Genomic DNA, 26,751 nt, shown 5'->3' on the forward strand with positions numbered 1-26,751 from the left:
ATTTATTTATTTATTAAAGATTTTATTTATTTGAGAGAGAGAATGAGAGACAGAGAGCACGAGAAGGGGGAGGGTCAGAGGGAGAAGCAGACTCCCCGCCGAGCAGGGAGCCCGATGCGGGACTCGATCCCGAGACTCCAGGATCATGACCTGAGCCGAAGGCAATCGCTTAACCGACTGAGCCACCCAGGCGCCCCTATTTATTTATTTGACAGAGAGAGATAGCGAGAGCAGGAACACAAGCAGGGGGAGTGGGAGAGGGAGAAGCAGGCTTCCTATTGAGCAGGGAGCCAGATGCGGGGCTTAATCCCAGGACCTTGGGATCATGACCTGAACCGGAGGCAGGCGCTTAATGACTGAGCCACCCAGGCGCCCCCATCTTGTACCTTTTTGTAATTTAGGATTTCCACATACTGGATTTTCCTAAGGACAGGCACACGGATATTATTTGTGATTTTGTTTCTTGTTATTTACTAATCGTGTCATGGGTTTTGCTATCTTTAAACAAAAAAGAAACTGGTCTACCATACATAGATATGTCAATATTGTATCCTCAGTTTGCCAAACTGAGATAAAATATTTTTTTTTTTAAAGATTTTATTTATTTATTTGAGAGAGAGAGAATGAGAGAGAGAAAGCACATGAGAGGGGGAAGGGTCAGAGGGAGAAGCAGACTCCCTGCCGAGCAGGGAGCCGGATGCGGGACTCGATCCTGGGACTCCAGGATCATGACCTGAGCTGGAGGCAGTCGCTTAACCAACTGAGGCACCCAGGCGCCCGAGATAAAATATTTTTATTTTATGTATTGCATCTGATTTTCCTTGTTACTCTTTGTGTATTAGAATGACTTTGAGATTTTATAATACAGAGATTTTTCTCTAGTCTAACCTCAGGGTAAACTCATTACCTCCTTTGTAATTACATGACGGCTGTGAGAAATACCTGCTCAGTGATCAGTCTCATTAGTAGGACTTGAAGAGAACCAAGGAAAGGATTAGACATATTTGATCAGTCAGGTGCTTTCCTTGATTCCGTTGAGTGACTTCTCTACTCCTCACCTCCTTTTGCCCATGCACCATGCTTACTAATCACATGATCTTACCGTCCATGCAGAGGAGTCCAGACCTCCCGTATGGGCAGAGGCAGACGATATCTGTCCTGGATTTAGGAACACAGGTGGCACCGTTCCCACATGGGCTGTTTTCACAGGTTGCAACCCGGCACATCTTGCCTGCGTACAACCTCGGACACTCACAAAACCAGTTTCCATGATCACTGAGAAGGGAAAAGCAATGATAAAACCAATCAGTAAACAACTGATCTTTTACACACAGGCACATGTACACGCACAAATAAAATGAAAATTGCAGTTTGTCTTCTCCCTTTCTCTGTGTTTTTCACCTTTAAAGTATTTCTAGCTGTGTACTTCACATTGAAAGCAGACTAGCAGCTTTATAGTTTGCCTGAAGCCATGAATTCTATTTTAAGCCATCTATTTTTATTTTTGATTTATCTCACCTTTTATTTCACACTAGGTGCCTTTTTAGGGCTTCATTAAATATGTGTGGCGCTGCCTCAGTAAAGTACTTCAAATGTCTATTAGAAGAAAACACCTTAGGTGCAACACTCAGAGGAGAATTTCAAGCTGGGGATAAGCTTCCTCCAGTGAGGACAGAGTCCTCCAAGAGCCACCCTTGAGGTAACTCAGAAAGAAAAGCCCTGTGGGGAGCCGTAATGACTCAACATCTCCCCCCTTCAAATATGGCTGGGTGGCCCCAGGCTGAGAGTGTCTGTGAGAGTGGAGCTGAAAACCATGCTCACCTGCTGGGCAAGCTTCTCCAGAAGGGAAGGGGACCGGGAATCTGATATTTCTGCCTTCCCTGCATCTATTCCCCCCTTTTAAAGTAAAGGTAGCCCCAGCTTGCCTTTGCAGACTCACTCCTCCACCATTCCCATCGCCTGCTGACCTGGTAGCTGCTGGTGCGTTTGCCCATTCAGAGGGGAAAGCCCGGCAGAGAATAGATGATCGAGGCCTAGTGGTGCAAGTGAAAGGGACAGGGGCAGATAGATGGTTGATGCTATTATTTGGGTACTAGATCCAACCATTACTCTGCAGTTACATGAACCAGTGGATCTTAACCCCTTTTTTAGTCTTCAAGCCAGTTTGAATGGGGGTTTTGTCACTTACAGTTAAATGAATTCTATTTAATATTAATGCCCTTCCCTTCCCTTTTTTCCCCTTTCTTGCTTTAGTCCACACAGCTTGCCATGTATGAATCTTTACAGTTTTTTCCCTTCTGCTTACATCTTGTCTTCTGAGCATGACTGTTAATGCTTAAGGAAAGGTGGCAGGACTGTGCGCCAGATGAGGATGGCAGCATCTATTGTTTCATGACTCAGCCTCCCAATCTACTTGCAGATCTTGCCCATACCAGGGAATTTTCCTCTTGTCCTCATCTTTCTGGTCTCTTCATACCCTCTTTCTATCTTTTAACCCCCTTAGTCCAAAATAAATTTACTTGCAGGAAAGTATCATACTAATGAATACTCAATTTTGAAATCTGAAGAGGTTCCCTTTCCAAAAATGCACACACTTTCCTATTAATTCTCTATGTTAATGGGATGAAGCACTTTCGAGAGAATTTATGTATCAGATAGCAGGTAAATCTAGTTTTGGAGGGTGAGGCTTTGAGACCCTCAGATTTTGTTGACACGTAAGGTGCTGAACGTGAGTGACCAGTAATTCACTAATTTTATAACTTTCATGGCAACTTGCATACCGCTTTACACTATGACAGAGAACCTCACAGGTTTTCAGAGATGGGAAAAAAAAATTAAGGATCAACGTCACTAAGATGATTAAAAAGCACCCCCCAAAATTCTTTTGTTTTGGGGCTTACATACCAGAATTTTGAGGACCCTTGTGCCAATGCTGTTCCTTCTTGCCTGAGAAGAGTGGTAAAAGCATAGCCAGACCACCTGGCAGGGACAGAGAGATACCTTCTGGTGTGACTTAAAGTGTTAGACAGGAACTTAGTGTTGTTTGGGGCCGTGGATAAATCCCATGTAATTTCACCTCCACTCACTTAACTTGGAATTGAAAGCTCAGTATTAAGCATCTGTACTCTGGGATAAAGTCCTGGCATATAACACTCTTGAAAGCTGCATTCTGGAAGGACCAAATTCGTCTTTTTATAGTAAAAGAGAATGCCACATATATGAAAGTCAAACGAATCTAAATATTGATTGATTTAAGTGCTTGAATCATATAGACCTAACCAGAGTTGAAATGCAGGAAAGATGCTTTTCTGTTACAAACTGAGAAAAGCACTAATTTTAATCATGTCCTATTGATCAATCAAGCCTCATTTCCTTTTTGCTTTCATCAGGTGTTGGAAGAAGTTGGTTGTTATAAATTCACGCGGAGATGACTAACCGTGTGCATCTGTACATCAGCAGGCGGCCAGAGCAGAGAGAGAAACGGATATTCTATAGAAAATGCCCCATGAAAGGGGAAGATCACTGCATCTGGCTGACCAGGAGCAAGTGTCCAGAGCCCTCTTGCTCATCTTGATATTCCATTAGAAAGAGTCAGCGTTAACCAACTAAAATTTTGCCAGACGATGATGCCTCTATATATTTCACTTCAATTGTACCTTCGGGTTCCAAAATATTTCCCAGAGTGCCAGGTATTTCACCAGTAGTTGTTTTTTTTTTTTTCCACCAGTAGTTTTAGTAAAATCTATTTTTGCTACCACCTGTATTACCTGGACCTAAAGGTTTCTTCTATTCAGATCTTGCCAAGATCCCATTACTAAATCCCAGCTTCTTCAAAAGCTAGCAAGTTGGCTGTGTTTGCTGTCACTTAACTCAAATGACACCTCTCCGCACCCTGAAGCAAATGGCAGAGCTGACCAAGAAAGTAAGTGCCCTGAGGCTGAAGGACCTTCAGGAACAGTCCATGTTTGGAAACAATGATTGAAATGATGTCACCCTCCTCGACCCAGTTTACTTTAAATGTTGTAACATCACTGTGAATGTATCGGACACTGTTTAATTAGTTATGGGAGAATATATTTACGTGCAGTCCACTTTTTTAATTTGAAAAAGTTGTAAAAATCTTAACCCTTCACAGACCTGGGAACCACAGAGAAAACTGTTTTGCCAAGCTTCTTCTAAGGAAGTCAGGGCCCTTTCCTGAATTAAAAGTAGGTCTGAGAAAGAACCCAGGTATCGGTGAAGTTCTTACCTGTAAACCACAACCCTGTATTTACTGCCCATTGCTGTCAAGCAATATTGGCTCTGCACCTGTCACGGACAGAGCCGTGTGCCATGGGATAGAGAAGACTTGCTTCTGCTCTTGTTTGGGAAGACAACATAAATGCATGGGCTGATCTTTGTAAGACTTAGCACAGGTGTGTGAAAAGGGAATTTAGGCAGTAGGCAAGGATTTTTAAGGCCTTAGCTCTGTGATATGTGGATCCAAATGCCAGTAACTTCTGAAAGCTGCTCTGAAGACTGGCACCACACAATGGTACCAGTGAATCATCCACGTGGCTTTTAAAATGCAGATTCCCGTGCTGCCCTCGCCTTCCGAGATTTTGATTTAGGAGAGCGAGGGTGAGGCCCAAGATTCTGTGTTTTAAAAATGTCATCATGTGACCCTCTTGCACAGCCTACTTTGTGCAGAAGCCAGCTCCCCTGAGACAGATGTTCTCAACAGAATGAAAGCTTGATGGGCATTAGTTACTATTCTGTCTAGCAGGATGTCAGGGCGTTAGAATTTTCCCTTTTCAGGTTACATTTTAGCTTTTGACTAGCGTATATCTGAAAATACAATATTTATCTATTAAAGTACAAAGATTAGAGGGTTTTTATTTTAGGGCCCTATATGGTCTACTGCATGTATATTACACCTAACAACATAAAGTAGGGAAACATTCAGTCAGTCACTTTAAAGCTTAGTTAAAAAAAAATACTACCTATATAAGTGTATGCAAACATCTGTATATTTTGGCACTGTAACCATTATAGCATATTCAATTACAAGTCACAATATGGTTAGCATATCAAATGACTGTCATTAAGTTTCTACGGGTATTAAAAATTATCTCTAGAAAATTTAGCTGAATAAAAAAAATCAAAGATGCTGGCTTGAAAAGGATGCCCCTATTTACATAACAGCCAGATGCCTGAAAATGTTGTAGAACTAAAAGGACTCCTGCATGTATTAACTTAAAAAAATAAATAATTCTTCCTGCACTCTTTGTATCTAATGGATCATTAGCCGATTTCAAAGTTGACCACCCATGGTGTCAAGAGAGGGAGATTCTCCGCAGGAAAGTGAGCAGAAATGAGTCCTTATGAATAATGTCTCTAGATACTTCTAAAAAATAAAATTACTATTGGCAGAAATAGCCCATCTCTATGTATAGGCTCTTCTATTTTTAGCACCACAACCCTGGCTTAAGAATGTAAATGAGATCCCAAGTAGCTGCGGTTCAAGTGGAACTTTCATTCCTTTTTCATGAATTTCACACCACCACAGTAAGAGTCGACTGATTACAAAGCAATGCTCACCAACCCCCCCACCCCCACCCCCAGTTTTCCTTACAATCTTTGAACTCCTTTCAAGTGAGTTGTTAGCTCTGCTTGGAGACTTGAGTGTCGCAGCATCCACAGATAGTTTGTCTCTAAGACAGAGCTGCCTAAAAGGATGTTATTTCTTGCCGTAAGGCACACCAGCATCTTTGACATTTTTCATTTTTTTCTTTTTGAAAGTAGCCAAACGTGAATATAATAGAAAAAAAATGCAAAACCAAAATTATCCTAAGGTGGCTTAGAAAGTGAACTTAAGAAAACATAGTCTAACATACCCCTGAAGGAAGAAGTCAGGGGAAATGTCCTTCAGCTTCAAGGAGCTTTCTTCTGTACGTGAAAAGATTTCATTAAAGGTAGAAACAAGATAAAAAAGGATATGAGCAGTAATAAAAGAGAATTACATGTGAAGAGATAATACACAAAATAGGGATAATTCACAACAATATAAAATACTCTTGTCTCTTTTCTAGGATCTGTCCAATTCAATTCTGTGCATATTCTGTGAAGGAAGATTGAATTTATGTTATAATCTCTCTCTTCCCCCCCCCTCCTGCTCTCTCTTAAAGCCATGGTTCACTTTATAAAAAGTTCTTCATTGGTAGAGAAGGATGATCAGAAATTTCCTTCCCAGCAAGAGCCATCTTTTTCATTCCTTTTGCCATGGGACCCACTAGTTCTTATGACATGGAGATAAAGCTTTGCTTCTAAGAGAGGAGCCTCAGAAAATATCAAATCCCAAACAGGGAGCTAACATGGTACAAGTGGCCATAATCTAAATAACTGAAATGAGAGCTGCATGAGAATGTGCTGGCAGCGGTCAGCTGCTCATTATATGATAGGGAAAGGAGGTGGGCAAAGATGAGACAATTAATTGAATCCAAATCAGTTAATGGTGGGAGAAGAGCAAACAGAAAGGAGTCTGGTACAAAAAGAAGTGGGTTGGGGAAAAAAGCATGAGGTAGAGGGTACCAGTGGGTGAGAAAATAAAAGAATGCATTAATAATTGTTGAATGATTATCTCATTTTACATGTCTAAAATGACCTCCCCCAATTAAAAAAAAATCTCACGGTTTTAAGATTAGACTTTGTGACCAAGCAACAATTTCATAATAGATTTTTTTACTCCGTGTTCATTGCAAAATTAGCCAAGTCTCTAGTCCCCTGCACTGGAAGGGCAATTTGGGCAGGATTCAATATAACAGAATCAGTAAATGCAGTGCTTATGAAGCTCTGGAGTTCTCAGATAATTTCCTGTAAACATAATGTGCCTATTTGGAAGCTATTTAAGGCTGGAAGAGTTGGAATAAGCTTTTAAAATGCTATTTTAACTCCAACTAAAAAGAAACAAAAATTCTCTTAAAATATTTAAGCCAACAAAGTGCGGTTTCACCCATTCCCTTGACCTCACTAATGTTCATATACACACAATTTCTACTCAGCTGTTTCCTTGGTGAATTCAACTGTTGCCAGAGAGGTGGAAACAGTGCATGCAGCGTAGATGATTGTTCTTTTCTGATATTAAGAAATATTTACAAAATTGCTGGGGGAGGGATTTATTCCTCACACACATAAGGAATAGTAAATAACTCCCTAGAAAGATACATATTTATAAACACAGAAACATTCTTTATGAACACTGCTATATTCCTATGTTGAATTTGCAACCAAAAATTTAATTTATCCTAATTTCTCACTTTCATCAAGTGTTTAATGCTCTAATTTCACATGGGGAAAAAGCAAGAAATTTAGAGTACTTCTTGCCTCTAAATATGTTGATGCATCAGACTTGCTCTCAAACTACAGGAAAAGGGGGGGACATATGGAACTGTCCCAAACCTCCTTATACAAGGTCAATGTCCTGAATATAGATCAGAGATTACCGACTAAAAGATGTTTAATGCCTACCCCTTGAACCACGTGGTATATTTAGCTTATGGTTCTGAGGTCCAAGGTTTGCTATACAATCATAGGGAACAGGGCATCTGGGTGGCTCAGTTGGTTAAGCCTCTGCCTTTGGCTCAGGTCATGATCCCGGGGTCCTGGGATCGAGTTCCGTGTCAGGCTTCCTGCTCTGCAGGGAGTCTCCTCCCTCTGCCCCTCCCCCTACTCATTCTCTCTCTCTCAAATAAAAATCTTAAAAAAAAAATTATAGGGAACAATATAAAATTTGCCACTCAACATTTACCCATCATACAAGAGATTATTTCCTCAGTCCCAAACCCAGTTCAGACCTTCAAGTCATGCAGCTTCCTCCCTGTAGCATATCCTACACGTTTGTGTTAGTCTAGGTAGCATTCCCAATTTATTTGGCAAAAGGTTTGCATTAATTTTGGCTTTGACTCCTTTCCTCCTACAAAACTGGTTATTCAGATCTTTCCCAAGCTCTAAGCCCTGTGTCCCACATTCATGTGAGATGACTTCATTTCATAGTCTACAGATAAAATTGCAGTCACCAACATCAACTCTTGACTTCCCACATAATTTCTTCTTGTTTCTCCATCCTTCTTTCTTTTTACCCTATTGAAGGGTTTTAGGCAGAGAAATAATCATACTGTGTTTTAGAATTATCATTCTGAGGTTATGGTGTGGAAAATGTACTGGAGGGACACTGAGAAAAGAAGGGATGCCCTTTCTTCTCTTCTTACTCCTGTTGGGGACATATGCAAGAAAGCCGGTGGTGCTTGCCCCCAGCAAGTTTCAGCAGCACCTCCTGGGTGAATTCCCACTAAGCCCATGTTCCAGCTGGGTTCCCTGTGAGACTCAGGGGCTATCCCAGACAAACTAGGGTCTCTGTCTGGAGTCATAATATTTCCCCAGTGGGCGGATTCTCAGCAAGTTTCAGTAGTATCCCCAAGAGTGGCTTTCCAGAGAGTTCTACTGGCTCTCTAGGGGGTGGCTTGTATGTGTTTCACAGGTCCCCCAGTGGGCAAAGTTCTAGTAAGTTTAGCAGCAGCCCTGTGGGTGGTTTCTCAGTGAGGTCCCTAGCATCACAGGAGATGGTTTCCCCATGAAGTTCCCCATGAAGTTCCCCATGGAGTTTCAGCAATACCCCAGCAGGTGGCTGCCTAGCAGGTTTCTTCAGCCCTTCAGTGGATAGCTTCCTCTTTCCCAGTCCTGGCCTGTGGCATCTCAGTGAACTTTTCTATATCTAGTGACCACATGCTCTCTAAAGTTGTCTAAGTACAATCTGTGTGTCTGTGTATGTGTGTGTGTGTGTGTGTGTGTGTGTGTGTGTGATCTTTCAAATTTGTTCTTTCTTTGAATATTCTCCAGCCCTAAAGGTAAGGATTCTCCCTACATTTGCTATACCTAAAGTCTTAATGTACTCTTTGCCATTTAGGAGTTAATCCTGTTACTAGTTAATAATTCTTCATATTAAATATTCCTCAATTACTGTGCGGCTTCTGTCTCCTGACTGGACCCTGAATTATATACAGAGAAGCCAGTTGGGAGGAGGTTATCAATGAAATCCAAGCAGAAGTGAGATAAGCTCAATGGAAGCAGGCACAGAAAGAAATGATTTAATAGATGTTTAGAGGAAAAATATGTATTTAACCTGATGGTTGGTTTCTGGTTTGGATAACTAAATGGATTTTGATGCCATTTTTAGAATTGAAGAATATGGATTTGGAAAGTAGGAGGAGAATATGATGAGCTAATTTTATACATATATTTGAAGCATCCATGGATATCCTAGGGAATATGTTAGGTAGTGTCAAAATAAGTTATGATTGTAAAAAATAATTTGGTTTTGATTATAATTAAGAGAACCTATGGATTATTATGCTATTTGGGGTTGGGGGAAGAGGCACCTGAAGGAAAATAAACTTTGACTCAAATACTTAAAGAATTTAAAGTGTTGGACCAGCTACTTACCATATCAATAAAATCAGAAAGGTGGCATTAAAAGTATTTATCCATTATACTTTTGTTATCACTACATGGAAAGATGCCCATGTGTGTGGAAACATGGTATGGCAAAGTTCTTTTTAAGCTTAAGTGAATAGCGTTTTTTTAAAATATTCGTTTATGAATACAATTACCATACATGCCATAGTTGTTCTTTTTGAGGACAATTTGGTTAACTTCGTGGGCACAGTTGAGACGCTAAGTCTATGTGAGAGAGCTCACTGGACAGAAAGCATCCCAGCTCATTTTCATGCAAAACTGTTCATGATTATGATGATGATGGTGATGATAATTCTTTGTAAAATGAAATACGATGATGATGATGATGATAATTCCTTATAAAATGAAACATCTTTGATGAGTACTAAACTGGACAGGATGTCAGGGCAATAGGAGTAAACAGGGGCTATCCCAAACAAACTAGGGTCTCTGTCTGGAGTCATAATATTTCCCCTTAGTCTATTGTTATGCTGAATATACTAACTAAATATAAAGAATTCCCACCTAAAACTAATTCTGAAGTAAAAAAAGCAGTTATTTTATCTTATCTGTTGCATTATTTGGAAACATTCTATTAGAGTTCAAATTTACACATATTTAAGGCATGATCTTACAAGATTATTTTCTGTTAAGTTGATAAAATTGAGATACAAAGCTCAGAGAAGTGAAAACAGCTTTCCTAAAAAAAGAACTACTGATAATAAATCACTGCTTTGCTACCTTTGATATGTGGTCTTCTCTTTTCTTTTCTTTAATCCTGAAAGAGATAATTTGAGTTTTAAATAGAAGAGGTTGAAAGTAGTTTCAGGCTTTTTGAATTAAAAGTTTACGTTTTCAACTTCTTTGCACTGGAAAAGACTAAATCTCTTCTTGGAATTGGTTGACATGATGTTAAAATGGACCATGCTATTTCTTTGAAAACGATGTACAATGGCCAGCCTTCATCAAAAGGTGTTTCAGCTGGAGGCCAGCTTCTCAGTTCAGTGACCTTATGGAAGGTAAAGGACAGTTTTAAAAGCATTTATACCTAGTTAACATTTTTTTGACACTCTATGAGATGTGACAATTTTCTTTTACATTAAATGTATAAAAAAAAGAGAATAGTCAACTTTTCCTGCTGTTTCCATAGTTTCAATTAGTTTCTTTCCCCTCAATTGCTCTATCAGATGGGCTAGATAAGATTTCACTATTTGGGGGGATCATTTTAAGCCTCTTTTCCAGCAGTTTGTTATTTTTAAAGCTCCAATGATTCACCATAAAATGCATCTCCATCTGCAGGAAGCAGTTCTTAAATTGCTTCACTCAACAAATCCAAAACTGCTAGGCTCACCAGAGCACAGAAATAGAACTGGTTTGGAAGGGGATTACCTATTGGGTTCAGAAAACCTTCTGAGACAGGTTATAGCATGGAACAGATCTCTGAATGCCAGAGGCAACTTTAAATTTTTTTTAGTCAGAATCGTTTGAAGTTTTGTTTCGTGGGTTTGAACTGTTTTCTGGTAAAAAAGTTATATTTCCTGGTAACTAACATTTGAGTTGTTAATGGTTGTGAACTCTCTAATCAGTTCAATCTGAAGTAAAATTTTCTCTGCAACTTAAAATTGTATTTGAATGGATACATATTTAAATACCCTTTTCTCAGAATTTATTAAATCTTAACTTGAATTCAGTTCATATTTTAAACAATTTTATTTAAATTCAATTTGGTTAACATACAGTGTATAATTAGTTTCAGGGGTAGAATTTAGTGGTTCATCAGTTGCATTAAAAACCCAGTGCCCTCCTTAATGCCCATCACCCCATCCCCCCACACACCTCCCCTCCAGCAACCCTCAGCTTGTTTCCCATAGTTAGGGGTCTTGAGTTCAGTTCTTAATTCATTTCATTTAAAGTTAATCTCTCTCCTTCCCCTTCTATAGCACATATATGCAAAATACTAGACTTTAGCATGGAGGAGTTATTAACAATAGAGTTGAACTTTGGACATAGGTTTTATTTACACTAACCTGTAAAATGGGGTAGAAAAATCTTGATTTATCTTAGTTGTTTTAAATCTAATTTAAGTAAAATAGAAACCAACAATGCAGGTCAAGGGACAAAGAGTTGTTTGCCAGTTTCTTATGTAGGAAGCTACTGCTATCCTTGGGACTTAGAAAGGTTGATTATTCTATAGGATTTTTAAAGACAGGACACAATTTATCTTAATCCTATGTCAGCATTTCCCTGAAACTGATTTAGCCTTTCACACTAGAAAGAAGAGACACAGTAGACCTTTTAACTGAAAAATCCTGCAGTTATTTTCAACCTCTGATATTGAAAATCAAGTTATCTTGTTCTAAAGAAGAACAAAAAAGAACTTGCTAATCTGGAAGTTATTCAGGACTCATTTATTATCAAAAGTGTTGTTAGTGACTATCCCAATTCCTTCAGGAAACCTTTAGGTATGAAGGCGTATCATAGTGCGTCAAACAGACTATTTAAGGGATACCTTGTTTTATTACAAAAGGTGTCACTCAAGTCTTCAATAAATAGCTTCGTACAAATATTTTTCACAGTTACCATTTGCCAAAAGCAATGCTTTCACATTGTGTTTAGCTTTGCACTCAAGTTCCTTGAAGGTGTTCCATGCCCTTCATGAGGGGCAAAGGGCCACTTTGTCATGCCTCACCCAGAGATGTTCACTTTTATCTTGAATCATTCATTTGTTTTCTTTTTTCTTTTCCTTTTTTTTTTTTTTTAAAGATTTTATTTATTTTTAGACAGAGACAGAGTACAAGCAGGGGGAGCGGCAGGGATAGGGGAAAGCAGACTCCCTACTGCGCAGAGAGCCCAATGTGGAGTTCAATCCCAGGACACTGGGATGACCTGAGCCGAAGGCAGACATTTAACAGACTGAGCCACCCAGGTGCCCCATTCTTTTCTTTTCTTTTTTTTTTTTTTTAAAGATTTTATTTATTTATTTGAGAGAGAGACAGAGATAGTGAGAGAGAGCATGAGCGGGGAGGAGAGAGAGAAGCAGGCTCCTGCTGAGCAGGGAGCTGGACACGGGGCTCGATCCCAAGACTCTGGGATCATGACCTGAGCCAAAGACAGATGCTTAACCAACGGAGCCATCCAGGCGCCCCTCATTCATTTGTTTTCAACAAACATTTCCTGGACTTCTCTTGCCAGGCACTGCTAGGCACTGTAACACCGTGGTGAGTAAAATAGATACAGTCCCATTTTGTATTAAATTTACAATCTGAATAGGGAGCTAGGAATTAAACAATCGGGTATAAAATGATAAATTATGTTAAGTGCTAAGAAAGAATATCACAGGGCACTACTTACAGGAGCTGACAGCAGGGGGATTCTTTTAGATGGTGGGCAGAGGGGATTTTCAGTGGAATTAATAATTAGACTGAAATATAAAAAATAAGGATTGGGCTAAGTGAAGAGTGGGGAGTGTTTCAAACAGTGTGCAACATGTATGAGGGCCAGGATATGAGAGAAAGCCCGACACATCTCAGGATTCAGAAACAACCATTATGCCTAGAGTTCAGAAAAAGGGAGAGGATTTGAAGAACTAGGCACAGGCTATGATCATGCAAGGATGCCTCTGATTTTATATCAAAATATATTCAACATTTCAGTCATATGTAATAGTGCGATTTTCCTCCTATCAGTCGATCAAGGAGAACTGTAAAAAGAATCCCTACTATATATCATAACATAGTGTTCACCTTTCTTAGTTCAATGGCCTCATTCGGCCAGTAGTCAGTCACACTACTACATTAGTCCTTAGCTTTTAAAGCAATGGCTTCCTACTACATTTGGAATAAAATCCAATTTTTTTTTTTTTTTTAACGAGGGCCCACAGGGCTGTATGTGATCTGGCCCTTGCTTTCCTCTCTGACTTGTCTCTTTCCATTTAATCACTGTGCTCCTGCTTCACCTGCCCTCAATGTAGCATGTTAGATCCCTGGGCTCAACTAACTTCAGATGTGGCTTTACTGTGTGGTTCCCAGAGAACTCGGGACTCAACAGATTCTACTTCTCACCATGAGAAGAGTATAAATCATTTTTGCCTTGGACCCGGGACCTCTCACAGACCCTTTTTACCCCCCATGCAAACATTGCCTAAAAGAGCAAGCTTAATGCTCCACGGGGCAACCTCAAAAAAGTGGTGGTCGGAATGCTTCTACCTTTCACCCTTTAGGTGAACACTTCTTGCAGATCTTCTGTAGGCTTTTCAGGAGGTCCCTGCAGAATTGCACCCCACTCACCCAGAGCAGTGACTTGATCACTTCCCCTTCCACTGACCTCCCCCCCACTCCCCGCTCTTTCTGTCCCCAGTCCTTTACTTGCTCTTTGGGATCACCTCCAAAAAATTGTACCTAAGTCTAGGATACAACCTGTTTTTTGGGGGAAAAAACCGAGCTTTGGTCCCGATCTTTGTTTTGCAAACCTTCTACATTTGCTCCCCATTTAAGCCCCTTGTGCTCTGCCTAGAACCCTTTTTCCCTTTTGTATGATCTTTGCATGACTGAGGCCTTCTCATCATTAAGTTCTAGCTGACATGATATGTCTCGAAAGGAGCCTATCCTTGAAACAAATATTGCCGCCAGACTGTTCACCTCTATCATTACTCTTAATATGTTTATTACAACTGATCACTTTTGAAATGTTCCTGTTTATTTTCTTATAAATTTATTTGATTACTCATTTACTGCCCACTACCTAGAATGTATGCGTCAGGAGAGTAGAATCCTTATTATGCAACAGAGACTTGTGTTCTCAGAGCCTAGAAGAGTGGCCGGCATATAATGGTTACCCAGTAAACATGTGTTGAAGGAATTAACAAAAAATTCCATGTGTTTTCAGGGTGAGATAATAAAATACAGAATGTAATTTTTTTTTCTAAGAATATATACTGAAACAATCTCTTAAGGTGCTCCTACTACTGAAGAGATATATGTAAAGTTTCTTTAAGGTAAATGAAGACAAAAATATCCTGAGTTTTTAAATGGAGCTTTCTTTTGTTGACAACTTTCCACTTATTTTTAGTTTTACTAATAAAATCTGCTGACTGAATAGTGATTACTTTTGTGGGAGAAAAAATGGAATGGACTGGGAGGTGGCACAAGGGAGCATTCTTGGGTGTTCAAATACCTTATATCCTGACCAGGGTTGTGTATACATATGCAAAAATTCATTGAGTGGTACCCTTGAGATTTATGTATGTAAGCTATCTTTAAATATATATATTTAAAAACTCTTGACTTAGTTTGGTTTCTGTGAAGAAATACTCTATTGTCTGTATGGACCACTTCCATTTTTATTAAATTTGTATTTGCCTGTTCTCTCCATTTGGGTCTCATGCTAAATTACATGGCTAAATTAACACCAGTTTAAGTGTAGTTTCTAAATGGAAATCTAATATCGTCCAGTATCTTAGTCACAAATTCTGTTTTATAAATAGCAATTACGTTTTTTTGATGGTGCAGTGATCATTCACATATTCCAAGAGGCACTGAAAGTCCAGAAGTAATTCAGCAGCATGAGGGCGAACCTCTGTTGCTGGCCAAGTAGGCTGCTGCTTTTGTGGTATGGGCTGAGAGGTTGGAAGTTCTCCAGTCCAAAAATATCTGCCCATGGTCCTGTGGCTGCTCCATAAAAATCTGTTTTCAGGGCTCTGTTCTTTTCAGGTAGAGAATTAAAGATTCTTCTCATACTTTAAGCACTACCTCAATGCCACCTTCTCAGTGATACCCATGGCCAGAACTAATTTCTTTTATTTTCAACACACTGATGCCATTCACTTACCCATTCAGACATTCAGTAATATTTATGAAGTCCTGGCATGAATCAGGCATAGAGTGGCCTTGAGGACAGACAAATAAGACATGACTACCTCTTAGTAAGTCAAATAAGACATGACTACCTCTTAGTAGTTCTTGAAATTAGTTTCTCATTAGAACTGCTATGGGAAAATGCAGATTTGTCAAAAACACAGATCCAAAGGCATGGGAAATGGGCATGCATATTTTTCACAAGTTCCTACATGATTGTGATACACATTTCTGGTGACCTGGTTTCCATTCTTCCACAATATTTCCACTATAAGAACTTGACCCACTTTGGGGGTAAAAAGAGTCTTTATATTGAACTGAATCTCTCCAACTTATTTTAGATGTAAGAACTGGCTATGATTGTACTGCTTGGAGGGAATATTCTTCTTCCAACGTGAATGGTGGATAGTGAGTGATATATCAAATATTTGTTGAACACAAAATGAATGACTGATAATCTTTTCAAACTGAGCTATCTTCAGATGAAACATCTCTCATATGGCATGGCTTCAAGACCTATAAAAGAACTTTAAAGTTGGCATCTGAGATTCCTAGTTTCTAGGGTGAAAAAAAAAAGGAAACTTGATGCTCAATGCTTTTGTCATGCTTTCATTTAAAATAATTTATACGTTTTTTATTGAGCAAAAGAAAATAGCTTCATATTTAATGGCAAGGATCACACAAAGATAATCTTAAACCTTTGATTTCAAGGAGCATTGAGTTTTCTTTGGAGGACATTTTACAGGATTAAGACTTAACTTATTTTAAATTTGTATTTTAAGATACCTTGTTTACAAAACAAGACCTATTCTCCATTTTTCTAGGTTAGATAATATGAAATCAAGTCACAGTTGGAAATGCCATAGTCTGCACAGACTAAGCACAAAGAGAAAAGAGAATGCGTACACATGATTGCATGCTGAAAAAATTTTGATGCTATTATTTAGATCAATGTGTTAAATACTTGGAAGATCCCAGGAATAATAATGTTATGCAATTTGCAACATATCACATTTTCAAAATGATGAACTTTTAGGAATTTGGTAATGAAGTGATAATGAGATGATGAAGTGTGAACGAAGTTAGTTTCTGCTTTGCATTTTTTTTAGTCCATTATCTTTATTGCTGTCTTATAACACTTCAGTCTATATACTGACCTTTTATTCTGACTGCTACCTTAACTGTGCCTATCACACATTTTTGGGAGACGACTATAAATTATGAAAGGTTGAAAGTGCCCCAAAAGTGTTAAATCAAATGCTATAAAATTGAGTGTTGACATTTTTCAAAAGTGCAAAAAGTGCAAGAGCAAGAGTTTCAGGGTGTTGAATATTACCACGGAAGGAAAGTGTACCTGGGAAAATTAAATCTGAGTATAGAGGGTGAGGTAACTTTTATATTTGGAATAAAAGGTTGTTTTCTTACTTTTTGCTAATAGAATATAATTAAGAATCTAATTGCTTTTTTCTTCTTCAAATCTGATACTGGAAGGGCAGGTAGGTCAGGACACTGTCTGGCTCGTTTATTACAATAAAATGCAACCTGCTGACCTGAAAACAAAGTGATAGAAAAGGGCCTCCCAGGGATACAGCACCTGCAGGCATAAGGACCAATTAGATATTAATTTAAGCTCCAAATATATAAACACACTACCTTGTTCTAAGGAAATGTTAATAACGTTTTATTTCTTTATGTTGAGCATTTGGTATAATAAGAACCGAGACTATTAAGTGGCCCAAACTGAGTGGACCTCCTTACTTAGAAGGGAAATAAAAGGTATTTGTGTTGGTTTTTGAAAAATTAATAGGGTGTTGAGCATAACTATTTGAAGATATGTCCTATTTAAATTTAAATAACATATTTTCCCACAATCTCAATGATTTTATTTTTCTTCAGTTGTTAATCAAATTAACTAAAAGTGATATGGAGCAGGGTGCCTGGGTGGCTCAGTCTGTTAAGTGTCTGCCTTTGGATCAGGTCATGATCCCAGGGTCCTGGGATGGAGGTCCATGTTGGGCTCTCTGCTCAGCAGGGAGCCTGCGTCTCCCTCTCCCTCTGCCTGCCGCTACCCCTGCTTGTGCTCTGTCAAATAAATAAATAAAATCTTTAAAAAAATAAAAGTGTTATGGAGCTACTATAATATTAATTGTATTATAGTATTTTTTTGGAAGATTTTATTTATTCATCTGAGAGAGGGAGAGAGGGAGAGAGGGAGAGAGAGAGAGAGAGAGAAAACAAGCAGAGGGGTAGAATGTTCTTTTGTTCTTTTCAAGCTCAATGAGTGTTCTTTTGTTCCGCTTAAGTGTGTATGCAAGGGTCCTTGGGCATGCTCCTGGACTTCAGTATTTTAGATTTCACAGGGGGAAGAATTGGGGTCCTTTTGCTGTAGCACAAGATGGGTTCTTGTAGGTCAACTGCCCTGTGTCAGCTGCTGGGGTAGGGGGAGAGGTACTTGTTAGCCATGAAAGATGGATGCACACTATGGGAGCTGATCCAGCTGTATCCCTTCTTTTTTTTTTTTTTAAGATTTTATTTATTTATTTGACAGAGAGAGACACAGCAAGAGAGGGAACACAAGCAGGGGGAGTGGGAGAGGGAGAAACAGGCTTCCCGTGGAGCAGGGAGCCCAACACAGGGCTCTATCCCAGGGCCCTGGGATCATGACCTGAGGCAAAGGCAGACGCTTAACAACTGAGCCACCCAGGCGCCCCTAGCTGTATCCCTTCTATAGAGAAGAGTAAAGAAAAAGTAAGTAAAGAATTGTTTCCTCCAGTGTTTAACTCTTGAGTTTTCCTTGGCCACACTGATACCAAGATGCAATAGGTAGAAGTGTTTGGAGATCTCCCCTGGGACTGGCAACTAGGCACCATGTTCTGCTCCCCTGGGACTGATACTTGGTGCATGGTTTTCTGCTCTATACCTTCCATGAACTTGGGCTAATGTTTCTCTCTCTTACTCCAAAGCACTTTGTAGGTATTTTTATATTAGTATTTATCACATTACTTGGATATGAATCTGTCTGTCCAACTATACTCTAAGTTACTTGGAAGATCAGTACACTGGACTAGAACAGCTGTCTTCAATAATTTCTTAAAGTGTTCTCATAATTTTCATGACTTCCACCATTTCCTACTTGATTACAAATCCCAAATCTGTATGTCCATTCTGGATCTTTTTTATGAGTACCAAGGTTTTCTTAGCAGTTTACCTTCTAAGCAGTTCTTCTCTCATTATATGTGTCACAATGCATTGGATCATTTATTTTTTTATAGCTCAGGACCCTCAATGTCAAGTATTGCTTAAATCATTTTGTACTTAATTCTTATGTACTAGATACATGCGATCTTACGTACTAAATACATGCACAATCTGGGGAGATTATGTCTTGGATTATCTGGGTTGACCCAAAATGTCATTACAAGCATCCTTATAAGAGCAACTCAGACAGAAGAGGAGAAGGCAATGTGACCATGGAGGTAGAGATTGGAGTGATGTAGCCACAACCACGGAATGTTGTAGCCACCAGAAGCTGAAAGAGGCAAGAAACAGATTTTCCCCTATAACTTTCAGAGGGAGCATGACTATGAGCTATCCTTAAATTCAGCCTAATGATACCAATTTTGGATTTCTAGCCTCCAGAACTCTGAGAGAATATTTTAAGTCACAAAGTTCATGATAATTTTTTATAGTAGCCATAGGAAACTAATACAAGGTCCTACTATGTTTCTGCACTGGGTCATATGGTGTAGGTAAAAAAAAAACCAATGGGACACTGGCCTTGACCTTGAAAAGTGGAAGAGTGTTTGTATGATAGGTTGGTTTTGGCATGAAGGGCTATGCGCCAAAGTAAGCTGCTTTCATTTCCCAGTGACCAATCAGCAGCCAATGGAGGCTTTAAGTACAAGGGTAGCATCATCACCTTTGTTTCTGAAGGAGATGGAGAATACAGAATTGAGGATACTAATGACATTGTTGCTCAGGTAAGAGTTTAATAAGGGTTTGAACTGAAACAGTGGCCACAGCACCAGGGAGGAGAGATTTTAATTTAAGAGACTTTTCTGAAGTGGAACTGAATAATTATATCATTTTGAGCCACCTTACCCTTCTGGGCTCAACATCTTGTCCCTAATAATTCTTTCTGTTAGATTTTTGGCCTTTTGTTAAAATACCTTATGTAAATTGTAGTAGTTCTTCTGAAAAATGATTTGAGTATTATTTTGAAAATGTTTTTACTGGAGATAATATTCTTTTAAAATGTGATTTTAAATAATCTTTTCCCATATTCTTGATAGTGTTGTTTTTTTTTTTAAGTGGGAACCTTTGGAAAATGAATCAACATGGAAATTTATACCATACACAACTTTCATCACGTAAAGATCACTAATATTATGATTTAATTTTAGGTGATCTTGAATATCACTTGAATGATGAATCAAATTTTTGTAAATGGATATAACTACCTTTTCAAGTGTTAAATCCCAGAGAAATATATAAGATTAAATAAAAAGCATTCTAACTATGCATTGATGGAATCATTTTGCCAATAATCAAATAGACTAGTCAGATTAGGAAGTGATGAGTTTTTAATAAATCATTCTGAAGAATAAGTGCAATTATTATTTAAATGAAGTGAATAAACATGGAGTCACTGCCAGGCTGCTCTAAACTAGTAATAATTACTTTATTAAAGGTTAATAAATGTCAAGTAAAAGCAGCTATGACCTGCTAAAGGTTAAGCTGAAAACAGCTAAAATGAAAAAAAGGAAGTTCTGATTATTACATTTATTGAATGACACTGACACTCAGAGAATAGACAATTCTGGAATGATTAAATGATAATTAAATTTCAAACAAGCATCTTTAACCTCTAAACATGAAGATAATTTAAGGGTCCTACCAGACTCATGTTGCTTACTAATGTATTTCTCTCCCCTTTTCGCTCTAAGGATCAGCAAAATCAGTGGCCAGTTTTATTTATCTTCATAACACAGGTTGAGTTAGTGGAGAAGATAGCCACAAATAGATTTCCAAAGCACAGGGTGGGCAGGGCCCCAAATGTCAGTCTCCTCCCCGAATTCCGATGGAGGTTCTGAATCACACTGGGAGTGACACTAAACCCTCAGCTGAGGATACAAGAACTTTCTGAGATGATCCTGCCTTCTCTTGTTGCTTTCTCTCTCACCACTCCCTTAGGATTATATGCTCCAGCTACTAAACTACTCGCAGTTCCCTCAAATACTCCATGCTTTTGCCTATACCCAGAACTGCTTGTCCCTTCTTCAAATGCTAGACTAATTCCTATTTATGTTTCAGGATCCATTCATGTCATCTCTTTTGGGAAGCACTCCCTGATCCCTTCAGGTGGGATTCCTTTTTCATAGCATAAGTACACTTACATTTTAGGTTTACTCATTCTCCTCCCTTGCTCAGTTGTAAGGTCCTTTAGGACACAGAGGCTAACTCATACACTCCATATATCCAGTATTTAATAAAGTGTTTGGCCCACAGCAGGTGCTCAATGAATGCCTGGTGAATAAATCAATGAATTTTTTTTTTTCTTTTACAAATAAAGAGAGAATATTTGGTGACTGAAGGCTAGAAGGGGGTAGCATTTTTGTTAATTTTGGCTGAAACCTAAATTTTATATAGCCTGGTGTCATAAGTATGTTTTCCAGAGAGAAGGCACCTATTTATTTATCCATTTTCATTTGATATTAGCCTTTTTTCCCCTTAGTGCAATCATCAGTAAATAATCATATGTAGCTATGAAGTTTGCTTTGCATCCTCCTATGAAATCAAATTTGTTTAGTTTTTTTGGCTCTTACTCCCTTCTAGTATGGGCTATTTTAAAAAGTCATAATGTTTTTAATGACACTGAACAGCCTGCAGGGGTCATTCATGTTTCTTTTTTCTTTTTATTTATTTTTTCTTAGCACAGAATGACAACATTAACAAATGTATCAGTCTTCTCTAGATGTAAATGTTTAGTATATTAAAATATACATACTTTTTGGTGGTGCCCTGCTGTGGAATGCTCTTGCTTTGTAATGAGCTTTATTATCTATCAGAAAATGTGTAATGGAAGGTGGTCCTTGAGAAATCAAATTACACTTAATTTCTCTTAATAACGAACAAGAAAACTCTGTACAGCAAATAGCTTTCTCATATGTTCAAGTCTCAAATAGGTCCTAAGGGTTGAGGCTGTGCACATGTACACAGAGACCAGAGAGATTCCAAGTCACCCACCTGTCCTTGGCTGACAGAACCTGCATGCAGGTGCAGAGATTCTGTGAGAGAACCTGGTGGAAAGTTGAAAGCCTGGGAAGAGTTGAAAATGATCTAAAGGTTTAATATTTTCTGCAGTTCACACACAGATCCATCAGCAGAAAATGGAAGCCTTACTGGCTTGAGGTGTGGAACAACCTCTGTGCAATCTTACACTGAATACTAAGCTATACAAATGCATGGGTGATATCTAGGAAAGCAAGCTTAAAAATAAAAACAAGGAAAATAATAACTGAGCAGAGATATCAGTGGCTGCACATTTTGGTGGAGACATACTACATAAATTTAGTCTAAGCAAGTTTACTAAACAAAGAAAACAAAACAACATCCCCCAGGAGAAAAATAGAATCCAGAGTTGTTACAATATACTATTCAAAAGGCCAGTGTTAAGGGCACCTGGGTGGCTCAGTCATTTGAGTGTCCAACTCCTGATTTCGGCTCAGCATATCATCTCGGAGTCATGGGATCCAGCCCGGAGTGGGGCTCCGTGCTCATGCGGGAGTCTGCTGGAAATTCTCTTTCTCCTTCTCCGTTGCCCCTCCCCCCACACAAGCTCTCTGTCTCTCTCTGTCTCAAATAAATAAATAAATAAATAAGTCTTTAAAAAAATAAAATAAAAGGCCAGTGTTTAAAAACAAAACAAGGGCGCCTGGGTGGCTCAGTTGGTTAAGCGACTGCCTTTGGCTCAGGTCATGATCCTGGAGTCCCGGGATTGAGTCCCACATCGGGCTCCCTGCTCCTCAGGGAGTCTGCTTCTCCCTCTGACCCTCCCCCCTCTCATGTGCTCTCTCTCTCATTCTCTCTCTGTCAAATAAATAAATAAAATCTTAAAAAAATAAAAAATAAAAAAAATAAAAACAAAACAAAATAAAACTATGAGACATTCAAAGAAATAATAAAGTGTGACATGTATTTAAGGGAAAAAGTAGTGAATAGAAACTCTCTGAGTGTCCTCAGATGGTGGAGTTAGCATACAAAGATTTATTTATTTGTTTATTCAAAATGATTTATTTATTTATTTGAGAGAGAGAAAGAGGGAGAGAGAATGAGAGCAGGGGGAGAGGTAGAGGGAGAGGGAGAGAAGCAGACTCTCTGCTGAGTGGGGAGCCCAATATGGGGCTTGGAGCTCAATCTCATGAACCTGAGATCATGACCTGAGCCAAAACCAAGAGTCAGATGCTTAACCGACTTGAGCCATCCAGGTGCCCCTAGCATACAAAGATTTTAAAGCAGCTATTTTAAATATATTTAAAGAACTGAAGGAAACTATATTTAAAGAATTAAGGGAAAGTAGATGACAATCATTCAGTGAATAGAAAATCCAATAAGAAGAAGGAAATTATTTTATTTTTTTAAGATTTTTACTTATTTGAGAAAGAGAGAGAGAGAGAGCACATGCACGCGCATGAGTCGGGGAGGGGCACAGGGAGAGGGAGAAGCAGACTCCCCGCCAAGCAGGGAGCCCGATGAAGGGCTCCATCCCAGGATCAGACCTGAGCCAAAGGCAGACGCTTAACTGACTGAGCCACCCAGGTGCCCCAAAGAGATGGAAATTATTGAAAAATAGAGAACCAAATGGATGTTCTGTAATTGAAATGTACAATGACTGAAATGAAAATTTACTACAGGGGCTCAACAGAAAACTAGAGATGCCAGAAGAAAGAATCAATGACTTGAAGATAAATAAATAGAAATTATCCAAACAGAAGAACAAGGAAACAAGACTGAAGTAAAATGAACAGTCTCAGAGATATGTGGGACAGTATAAATCATAGAGACATATGTGTATCAAGTCCTAAAATGATAACAAAAGGAGAAAGGGGTGGGCGCCTGGGTGGCTCAGTTGGTTAAGCGACTGCCTTCGGCTCAGGTCATGATCCTGGAGTCCCTGGATCGAGTCCCGCATCGGCCTCCCTGCTCGGCAGGGAGTCTGCTTCTCCCTCTGACCCTCCCCCCTCTCATGTGCTCTCTCTCATTCTCTCTCTCTCAAATAAATAAATAAAATCTTAAAAAAAAAAAAAAAGGAGAAAGGGGCAAAGAAATATTCAAAGAAAAAATGCCTAAAAACTTCCCAAATTTTATGAAAAAACATTAATTTATAAATCCAAGAAGCTCAATGAATATAAAGTAGGATAAATACAAAATTATCCACATCTTGGGGGCCTGGGTGGCTCAGTCGTTAAGCATCTGCCTTCGGCTCAGGTCATGATCCCAGGGTCCTGGGATCGAGTCCCACATCGGGCTCCCTGCTCTGTGGGAAGCCTGCTTCTCCCTCTCCCACTCCCCCTGCTTGTGTTCCTGCTCTCGCTATGTCTCTCTCTGTCAAAAAAATAAATAAAATCTTTAAAAAAAAAAAAATTATCCACATCTAGACACAGAATAGTCAAACTTTTGAAAGCCAAAGAGAAAACCTGGAAAGTAGCAAGAGAAAAACAACTCATCAGATACAGGGAAAAAACAATAAGATAGTTAGCTGACTCCTCATCAGAGATAATACAGGTCAGAAAGCACTGGAATAAGATAACCTACTGGTAACCTACTAAATGACCTCCTGGGATAGTAGGGCCTGTCTCGTAAATGACCTCCTGGGATGTTGGCAAATATGGACTGAACTGGGGAACTGACTGGATAGTCAGGCCAGAAAATGAGAATCTCTCTTCTGTAGTTCTTGTGGAAAGAACTGAGAAGAGTCTGCCGTGAGGCTTCAGGTCCCCACAGTTGCATAGGCCCCTCCCAGAGAAGGCACAGGTATTTCATATTTGTAATTCTGACTTATTTTCTTTAGAAACCTTCCCAAGTTACAAAGCCTTCAGGGCTCGACAAAACATAGACGTACCACTGGAAGGAAAACTTAGGTCTATTACTGGAAAGAAACATAATTTTATATAGGTCAAATCAGACAAACTGGAAAGCTCTCTTTTGCATATGTGGTAAAATACACATAACAAAATTTGTCAGTTTTAAAATCTACAATGCAATGACATTTGGTATATTAACAATGTTGTGTGACTATCACCACTATCTGGTTCTAGAATATTTTTATCATCCCAACAGAAACCACTATACTCGTTAAAACAGTCACTCCCCATTCCCCCATTTCTCTTGCCCTTGGCAACCACTAATCTATTTTCTCTTTCAATGGAATTGCCTAGTCTGGAATATTTCATAAAAATGGAATCATACAGTATGTGGCAATTTTGTGTCTGGGTCTGACTTCTTTCACTTAGCATAATGTTTTCAGTTTTATTCATGTTGTAGCATGTATCAATATTTCATTCCTTTTCATATGGAAAGGCCTTTTTTTAAAAAAAAGATTTTATTTATTTATTTGACACAGAGAGAGAGACAGCAAGAGAGGGAATACAAACAGGGGGGAGTAGGAGAGGGAGAGGAAGGCCTCCCACTGAGCAGGGAGCCTGATGTGCGGCTCGATCCCAGGACCTCGGGATCACGACCCGAGCCGAAGGCAGACGCTTAAGGACTGAGCCACCCAGGCGCCCCTGGGAAGGCCTTTTAAATAAGAGTTTTAGAAAGGATGTAGCCAATTGAATAAGAGAATTCCAAGAGTAAAATTTGAAAGAATGACTCAGATACTATGGGTAGAACTTTTCATAGCATTATACTGCATTCAATTCTCTAAACCAGTGAACTAGAATTTACCTGTCTTTTCTAGTCTTCATATTGATTTCAGTCAAATGATCTTGACTAACTCCTAAGCTTTTTTTCGACTCATATATTCTGCTCAGAAATAATCCTTGTGCTGGTTGCCTATCCTTCCCCTCCCCCTTTGCCTGATCTCCAAGTACTGCCTTTCTCATCTGGGTCAGCATCCAAACTGCCCACCGAAGTTCCAGAGAAAAAAAACAATTTCCCCCTGATTTTAGTGAGAACATTTGAAAATAACATGTTCTTTGCTAAATACCTGAAGCTCATTTGAATGTCTGCTTTCGTACTTAAAAAGCCATGTATGTATGCTACCTACAGGTGAAAAATAATGGCCAGGTTCACTAATGTTACCACTGTGCTGTCAATCTCTAATTTGCTATAAAGTATTGGGAGATATTTCGAGTAAGACAGATTCTACACAAACAAAATTATATCCAATTTTTTCCTGTTATGAAGTGTAATAACTCTACATAGCTATAAAATACTATGCAGTTTTCAGTAATTTATTTAGCATTTTGTTGACTCTATTTTAGTCTACTGTACTGTAAAGGTTGAAGGACCCTTTATGTTTTGTCTGAGGTGCCATCCACAAAATACTGCACCTTACTATGCAAATAATGTCTGCAAAAGATGTCTGCTGCATTTCTAATAGGACAGCCTATTAGTGCTTGGTTTGATGTTCTTCACGCTTTGCTTGTCTCTGCCCACAACTGTGTCCATTCTCCGTGAAAGGCTAGTATAATCTTCATGTTTATCCAAACCACAAAGTCTCTAAAAACATATCCTTTAGACTTTGGATACATACCATGGTCTATTTTAGTGTTCTTAGAACTTTAGTCTTCTGTATATTTGAAACTTACAGAATGTTTTTGAAAAGCTTTCTGTTCTTATGTCATATTTTAACATTATTTAATTTTATAACATTTCACTTATACCTAGCTTTGAAAGTCTCCTGTCTTGCTTGGGTAACACAGATATGATAATAAAATCAGCCTTCATCTGCTAGGTCATGCATTCTCAACAGGGCAGTGTTGTTCCCAAGGAGTGAAAATTATTTCTTAGGGGCAGCAAAAAATCTCAATCTTTTTATGTATAAATCACAGATATGCATACACTACACAAGCAGATATGCAGTATATCCATGACACTGAAATTTCCTGGAGGGTGCAATTAGGAAAAAGATGTCCAAAAATGTACTTTTAGGGGGACAATAATGAAAACAGTGGACTGAGAAATGCTGGTCCAGCTCTTTCAAGTTCAATAGCGTGTTGATATGCACTACTCCATTTAGCAGGAAAGCTAAGGTCACACAGCATGTACATGGCAGATCCATACCTGCACCCTGGTGTTCTCCATATCTGTGCTCCTCTGTGGGGTGGTGGACTGGGCATTGATGGACTCTTGCAAGGAAGAAATACCTTCCTTGCTTCTTTTTCTTTCAGGACTGTTTCATACATTA

At 39.0% G+C, this 26,751-nt stretch overlaps 1 protein-coding gene across 1 annotated transcript in view; it reads right to left on the reverse strand.

The window, feature by feature from the left end:
* Positions 1-26,751, reverse strand: part of LOC115942618 (protein eyes shut homolog) — a 515,538-nt gene that overhangs the window by 116,404 nt on the left and 372,383 nt on the right. The window contains exon 9 of the mRNA XM_081827581.1: positions 1,103-1,275. Coding sequence (XP_081683707.1) covers positions 1,103-1,275 — 173 coding nt within the window. The remainder of the gene's footprint in view (positions 1-1,102; positions 1,276-26,751) is intronic.

The sequence above is a fragment of the Leptonychotes weddellii genome, chromosome 8 (assembly GCF_054177405.1).
Source record: "Leptonychotes weddellii isolate Sample4059 chromosome 8, ASM5417740v2, whole genome shotgun sequence".
In the NCBI taxonomy this organism is placed as follows: domain Eukaryota; kingdom Metazoa; phylum Chordata; class Mammalia; order Carnivora; family Phocidae; genus Leptonychotes; species Leptonychotes weddellii.